General features: G+C 32.8%; 1 protein-coding gene across 1 annotated transcript; it reads right to left on the bottom strand.

Annotated features, from left to right (window-relative positions):
* Positions 1–4,243: 4,243 nt before the first annotated feature.
* LOC110998871 (facilitated trehalose transporter Tret1) lies at positions 4,244–7,898 on the bottom strand. The gene is made up of 9 exons (XM_022267672.2): positions 7,290–7,898; positions 6,819–6,928; positions 6,602–6,721; positions 6,026–6,181; positions 5,777–5,944; positions 5,405–5,537; positions 5,032–5,261; positions 4,599–4,793; positions 4,244–4,495 (listed from the first exon to the last, which is right to left on the bottom strand). The coding sequence occupies exons 1-9, from the start codon at positions 7,351–7,353 to the stop codon at positions 4,244–4,246; spliced, it is 1,428 nt and encodes a 475-aa protein (XP_022123364.1). The 5' UTR covers positions 7,354–7,898.
* Positions 7,899–7,943: the final 45 nt, after the last annotated feature.

Raw genomic sequence — 7,943 nt, 5'->3', positions numbered from 1 at the left:
AATGGGTATCATAAGGATACTCACGGATAAGTGAAAGCTGCCCGCCTCGCGGGCCACGTCTCAGGATAGATATGGAAAGAAAATTAGATAAGTTGGACTATTGTAAAGGAATATTTTAAGAAACTTGTAATTGAAATTGATTGTACAAAACCTAATAAAAATTAAAGCTGTGTTTTAAATTATTTAGAGGATGAATGTGAGAAAGGACGGATGGGTAGCTTAGACAACGCCCCCGGCGATAAAGTAGCCGGGGAAGGTAGGCCTATTAGGTGCATAAAAAAAAAAAAAAAAAAAAAAAAAAAAAAAAAAACCTAACCTAACCTAACCTAACCTAACCTAACCTAACCTAACCTAACCTAACCTAACCTAACCTAACCTAACCTAACCTAACCTAACCTAACCTAACCTAACCTAACCTAACCTAACCTAACCTAACCTAACCTAACCTAACCTAACCTAACCTAACCTAACCTAACCTAACCTAACCTAACCTAACCTAACCTAACCTAACCTAACCTAACCTAACCTAACCTAACCTAACCTAACCTAACCTAACCTAACCTAACCTAACCTAACCTAACCTAACCTAACCTAACCTAACCTAACCTAACCTAACCTAACCTAACCTAACCTCGTCGAAGACGTAATAGATAATCATCGACATCTTACGTCGTGTGTGCCATGTAACAATATCGCGTTTGAACAAAATGTATTTTTCATCTGGCGCCATCTATTATCATGACCCCAAAAACATTATTACAATATCAAATTTTGTAATATTATACAATATATTATTTCACAATACAATATTAGTTACAGTTCTTTTTTTTTTTTTTTTTTTATTGATTTATTAAAAAAAAAAAAAAAAAAAAAATAAAAAAAAAAAAAATAAAAAAAAAAAAATAAACGCACAACTAAAGCTAAACATTTAGCTTATCAGACAACTGCTTCTATGGAGCAGTTAAGTTAAAAGGATGTAGTGATACTTGTAGTTACATTTCATGTATTAATAATAATTTAAATTAGATAGTGTGACAATAGAGGCGACCTTTAGCAATATTTTTTTACAGCTCAGCTCAACACAAACATGTACACACACTACTAACAACAATTGTTTAAACTTGATGCATCAAAACATGCATGTTGGGCAAAGAGTTAGAATTAGAGTTATTTTTAAAATCAGGTAAAATTGTCCTATGCATCACCGAACATTGGCTTAAAAAATGCCAAATCATCTTTAACTTTGATCTGCACCAAGTTGCAAGTTCGTTTTGCAGATTGTCGGCGATTCATGGGGGCTCTTTGATTATTGTTAATAAAAATTTGAAGTATAAAGAGCGTAATGACATCGTGCGTCTATCTATTGAACACTATTTGGAGGTAGCCTGTGTAGAACTTGAGAATTGTATTATTTTAAGACCACCAAGTGCATCCTACGATTTTTTTGAAGAAAAGTTGGAGGAAATATTGTGTAAAGTTAGTTTTAAGAACAATAAGTATATTACTGTATGTGGTGACTTCAATATAAACTTATTAGAAAATACCTCCATTAGTAAAAAATTCAATATTTTATTAAAATCTTACAATCTTGTAAACTTGTTTCTCGAGCCCACTAGAATTACAAGCTCCACTGCTACATGTTTAGATAATATATTTACAGATGCAGAGGCAATGCAAACCTCAATTAGAACAAATCTTAGCTCAGATCATTGTGGACAGTTAGTGGCGCTAAAATGTTAAGTGGTGAAACAAGTAAAAAAGAGCAGTGTGTTTGTTAAATAAAAAGCGAATGGTGAGATTTAGACATAATATAGGTAAACACCTACCTCTATTACCGGTAGGTACTACCGTTGGTACACAAAACAACAATCTAAGTGATTGTATAAATAAGGAGTTCAAAACCATCATTACCCCAAAGAAAGTCTCTGATTCGCAGTGTAAATCGTTCAGTGATTGGGCGACAGCGGGAATTTACAAAAGTAGACATCGGTTGTTTGACCTTTACGCTGAAAAGTCATACAATCATAATGAAGAATTTACTCTCTATGTTAGAAATTATTCTAAATTATTTAAAAAAGTTTGTTACGCGGTCAAGTCCTTATATATAAAAAACAAGATTGAAAATAGTACAAATATAACTAAAATGACTTGGAAGATAATTGATAGTGAAACTGGAAGAGTCAAAGATCGCAATCGAGACATCGAACTATGTGTCGGTAACACTATAATCAAATCTAACGAAGAGATAGCGACTGTTTTTGATAAGTACTTTTCTGACATTCCAATTTCAACTACATGGTCTCTTCAATCTTCTCCCGCCCTCGCTGAATCGCTGCTCAAAGATAATGTAAACGAGTGCAAGGTCAGTTTTACATTCTGACCCATTGGTGCCGACGATATAGTTAGAATATTTAGAACTATTGATTTTAAGAACACTAACCGATCTTTGGGGTATTTCTGTAAAAATAATTAGTAGCATAATTGATATAATTATTGCCCTCCATCTAGCTATAATTTTCAACAATTGTATTGTTGTGGGGAGTTTCCCGATGTTATGAAACATAGTACAGTAATTCCTTTATTTAAAGCAGGTAATATGTCCGACCCCAGTAACTTTAGACCTATTTCCGTACTACCTACCTGTAGTAAAATCTTTGAAAAAACTATATTAAATCAACTTGTAAGTCATTTTAACGCAAACAAATTATTACACAATAATCAGTTCGGTTTTACCAAGGGCCTCTCGACAGCCGGTACCGGCGTTGAGTTATATAGATATATAGTTAAGGCTTGGGAGGAGTCGCATGACGCCTTAGGTGTTTTCTGCGACTTATCCAAAGCATATTATTGTGTCCAACACGAGACCTTGAGACCCTTGGTCCGTGGGGTCCTAGCGCATTAAAGCTTTTTAGGGAATTATCAAAAAGGTTAGTCGACATCACAGGAGAACGAAGAGCTGGCAGCTACCTCGCACAAAGAATTAGTCTAGCTATTCAAAGGGGGAACGCTGCTAGTATCTTCGGAACCTTGCCTAAAGGGACTCCTTTTAATAATATTTTTTAATAATTACATTTTAAGGTTAGTTATTAGATATATTTTTATGTATTATGTTATTTCTGTATTAAATAAAATAATGTGTAATATAAAACACGGGAGTGAGAATGTCTTTCCTGATCCTATTTATACCATAGCATAATTAAATTTTAAAAGGCTTACTATAAAGTTACTGATTATCTAGTTGATAAAAGGGCCTGGGACTAATGCTGGGCAGGCTACTTCTAATTAATTTGATATATTTGTTTTAAATATTGTTTGATGATTTGCTTTTTTAAAAGAGTACCGAGAGTTTTTTACGCCGGCTTTTTCTCTCGGCCTACATCCTCTGTCTTTGCCGATGAGTAGGGATGCCTACAAGTTCGAATTGATTGACGTGGAATAAGTGATACCTAGATGATCTTATGTTCCAAAATAAACGTATTTTATTTTATCTTATTTTATCTTTCGGAGTCCATAGCGTACAGACAGTGTGACATATAATTAATATATTAATTATAAGATTTAATTTTTATTAAGCTGAAATTGCTGCTGCTGAATTGAGAGACTATGAAATATATGAATATAATAAGTTTATATCTAATTTAATTGAAATTGCTTGAAGACATCTTTTTCTATATTTTTGGCGTCATCCTAACTAAATAAATACTGTTATACCTAAGTATTTCCAATGACTTATTATTAAATATTATCAATTCGAAAAATAGCTATGTTTATTATATATGTTAAAGCAGAGAAGAATAATAAAATGTATAAACATAACGGGGAAAACCATTAGTGATATAGCGTTCTTATTTATTGTAAAATTAAGATCCAGGCGGCGGCCATTATACAGATTTCTAAAATTATTTGTTTTCATATATAAGACATAGTTGATACACCTTCTTATTTTAACTTTATTAAGAAGTTTTATTTTAAATATTGAATTTTATATGTTCTAATCAATTATTTGAATATTTCGATACTAAGAGTAACGAAAAGGTAACTTTAGATTCGTTTATTTTGTCATAGTTTGAAAACGATTTTGGTTCAGCCGAGTGGTCGTGGTACGAATTTTCATACAAATTTAACGAACAAAATCTGATTACACTTCAGGTCAAAAAAATAATTCATATATTATTTGCAGTCAAGGCGATTATTTTAAAGAGTTGGGTAATAAGTTGTGTTTTGGCAAACAATATTTTATTTATTAAGTTTCGGTCAGTACTTTAGTTTTTCTTTTACTTTTATTAAGATCATCGTAAATATCTTCTAAACTCCTTGCTTTGGTCTCTGGCACATAGAATATTACATATATAGACATTAATATACAAAAGATGCCAAAGAAATAGAAAGCAGCGTGAATGCCGATTGAATTCACCAGAGGTTTGAAAATTAAAAGTTGGAAGAAGTCGGCAAGCGACGCAGTGGCCATGGTTGTTGCCATAACTGTTCCACGATACTGTAATGAAATAAAAAATATCATAGTTTTTAATATGGTAACATCGACAATCTGACGTTTTTAATAAAAAAAACAGTTAGACATTGCATAAAGATTTACTAACCTTGAATGAAAATATTTCGCCAGTAATAACAAGCGACATTGGCGCTAGTCCTGATGAGTCACAAAAGATGCAAAGACAAAGCGTGAGTATTGGCAACCAGTTAGGCAAATACAGCTCGTAGTCCTTGGCCAGAAACCAGGAAGCAAGGACACACATACTTATCCCAGAGATCAGGGATGTTGTGAAAAGTATAAACTGTAAGATTAAAAATAAGTAATCTGAATAAATATCCCGCTTTCAACCCCGCTTATGGAAAGCGTTCGCAACATCAAATGGCCACGTTCCTATTACATTATGTCATTACTTCATAGTATAAGACGTATGCTTTCATAAACCAACATACCAAACATCAATTAAAGGCAATTGTCCGAATTAATTGAGCGAACTTCTATTTTCGTGTTGCCACAGTTTAAAATTAATCATACAAAAATACCTTTCTGCCGGCCTTCTCCACGATAATAGAGGCCAGTGCCGAGCCCGCTACTTGTACGGCACCCAACATCATTGCCTGCTGATTGGGACTGAGAATTAACCCATTTTCTTCAGAGGCTATTTCAAATATTTCACCGGCGAAGTTCATGACAGGTACCGCACCACACACTTCGCGTGCTAAGGTGACGGCCATTGCTAAGCGGAAAGCTCGGAACAAGGTTCTATCTTTGACTGAAAAATATTTAAACTACATTATAAAAAAATCATTATTATTATTAAATCGCAACGATGCAATTATGAAAGCGTGCAGTGAAACAGTCTTAATTAAAAAAAAACATCAGTAACAATTTTGTTGTGTAATAAAAAAACCTTACAAATTGCTTTCAACAAAAACTTATTGGCTCCTTCATCATTTTTCTGTTCTTTTTGCAATGATTGAAGTTCTGTTGTAACGGACGGATCGGTAGCGTTTTTACATCTCAACCAAGCCATCACCCTGACTGCTTCCTGAGAAGGTAAATAAGAATATCACTTTTATACGAATCGAATGTGCCTGAGATATGAGGTATGTGATATATAAATTAGATGACTGCAAGAGAAAAGTGGACGAATAATAACAGGGAAGGCAAGTGAAGATATGATCCTGACGATTTAGAGGTATTTTTACATTAATTTAACATAAGGCATTTATATATTTATTCCGCATATAAAAATGTCGTCTTAAATTAAGGTACCATAAACATTACCTCAGTTCTTCCTTTTTTAACTAAATACGAAGGCGTCTCTGGCATCATCATAAACAAAACCAGATGGCAGGTCGGTATAAAAAGACACATCCATAGAATTGTCCGATACTTTAAAATATCACCGATGATATAAAGAAACAGGTTTCCTGTCGTGTGAGATACAACTATCTGAAAATTGTAATGCACCGTTTTCATTTCGTATTTTTAAATACACGACATGAATAGTTTTATGTATTTATTTGTCCTTACAAGACAACCTAAAGCCCCACGTATACTGTCATCACTAATTTCCTTCATATAAATTGGACAAGTGACGTAAGCACCCGCCATGGCGATTCCCACGAAAGCTCGGGCCAAGATGAGCGCCCACACTTCGGTAGAAAACAAGAGCGTCACCCAAGTTACCTGTAAAGTTATTAATCGATAGGCTGATAATATAATATGATATTATGTATCGTAAATAAGTATTCTTTTTTTATTTTTACTAATGAAATAATTACTATTGTTGTAGGTACAATAATTTAAATTGTTACCGTTAATCTTTGTGCAAGTTTTTGGCTTAAATATTAAATTAACATAGTATTAAGTATATAATTGTTATATTGTATAAATGTTTTGCGTAAAAAATATGAATATAATACCATATATGTGCCATTTTATGACATAGAAATATTGTTCGGTAATATATTAAATGCCTAAAATCCTTATTTTATGTAAAATCTCCTTAGATTTTACTTTAAATAAAATCATATGAATACTCTCATAGTTTAATAGCATTTTCTACTTGTGTGTAAAAACATGATATTAATTGACGTTTTCACTTACGACACAGGAAGCCGATATCAGCATAAGAGTTTTCTTTCTTCCAATCCAATCTCCTAATAACGCCATCACGAAATCTCCTGGAATGCAAACTAGATAAGCCACTGCAGCCATGGTTGAGACCTGGAATCATACACCGCAATTTGAAGTTGCTGTCAACAGTACAAGAAAGATAGGCACTTAAGCTATTTATCTCATAAAATCTTGTAGCAAATGTTACCTCGAAATCAGTAAGAGGTGTCCCTCTGGGAGACTTATCTGACTGCAGGAGCAAAGTCATCGGGGACATCCATCCTATGCTCGCGCCATATGCAAATACTGGTACATTTACTACAACAACAAATTACAAATCAGATTTTTTTTCTCAACTATTTCTAAAATTCAGGAAACCCACATTGATTAACAAAATTTTATTTGTGTTGATTGCTGCTGTATTACCAATACAGTGAAATGTATAAAACGATGATTAAATCATTTATTTACGGGGTTATGAAAATTGCTCAATATTATAGTTTAGACCATACAATATTTTAGACAACCCCATTCGTCGACAGTTAAAACACTAGGAGGAGGTGTAATCGGATCCGGTGCGAACACAGAAGCTCACTACTAAGTATAATAAAATAAGAATAATAAAATACCAAACAAATCTACTAAAAACTTAAATAATAACTTTAATATAAAAACTCACCTAAAAAAGCACATATGAACTGATTTACTCTACTCCCTTCGCTAAATAATCCATAGAACTTCATTTGCACAAGAACTTTTTCACTAATATCACAACACACTTTACATTAAATCAAATTAAAAGTATATGAAAAAATGATTTTAAATGTAACAGTCAGGGAACACATTTCCCAGACAGCTTCGTTAAGGAATGACACTTCGCAATGGTGTTTTTAGAAGTGAATGAATGAAGTGGAGTGTTTTGAACAGTCTCCGAAAGGCGTGTACACAATGCTTACTTTTATTTAGTTATTTTTCAGCCAGATCGTTGTCTTTTCAATAATATTTGTTTTACATATATTATTCCAATAGTATAATGAATTAACAAATGGTATATAAAATATCTGAGTTAATATTTATTTACGTATTACCGAGTGGATGATACTGATAGGTAGTAGTAGTTTTGTCCTATAAAGCAAAATATACTCGAGAAACGTAATTATTACGGAGAATTACTAATGTTTATTACTGCAACAGCATTATTATAACATGTGTAAGTTTCTTACATAATATACAAAACATAATTAAAAAATGTGTCTTCTCACAGTATCAACTACTTACGTACTTTTACACTACTTTCAATCTGAAAGTAAAGGTGGTTGGTTTATAAGGATAG

This window comes from Pieris rapae, chromosome 10 (genome assembly GCF_905147795.1).
Source record: "Pieris rapae chromosome 10, ilPieRapa1.1, whole genome shotgun sequence".
Taxonomy (NCBI): Eukaryota; Metazoa; Arthropoda; class Insecta; order Lepidoptera; family Pieridae; genus Pieris; species Pieris rapae.
This window is presented reverse-complemented; position numbering and strand designations above follow the sequence as displayed.

Excerpts from the sequence above, each read along its gene's own strand:
- LOC110998871 (XM_022267672.2), bottom strand. The coding sequence starts at position 7,353 with ATGAAGTTCTATGGATTATTTAGCGAAGGGAGTAGAGTAAATCAGTTC. Across the intron at positions 6,722-6,818 it reads CACCTCTTACTGATTTCGAG|GTCTCAACCATGGCTGCAGT; the intron begins GTAACATTTGCT and ends GTATGATTCCAG. Across the intron at positions 5,538-5,776 it reads TTAAAAAAGGAAGAACTGAG|GAAGCAGTCAGGGTGATGGC; the intron begins GTAATGTTTATG and ends TTACCTTCTCAG.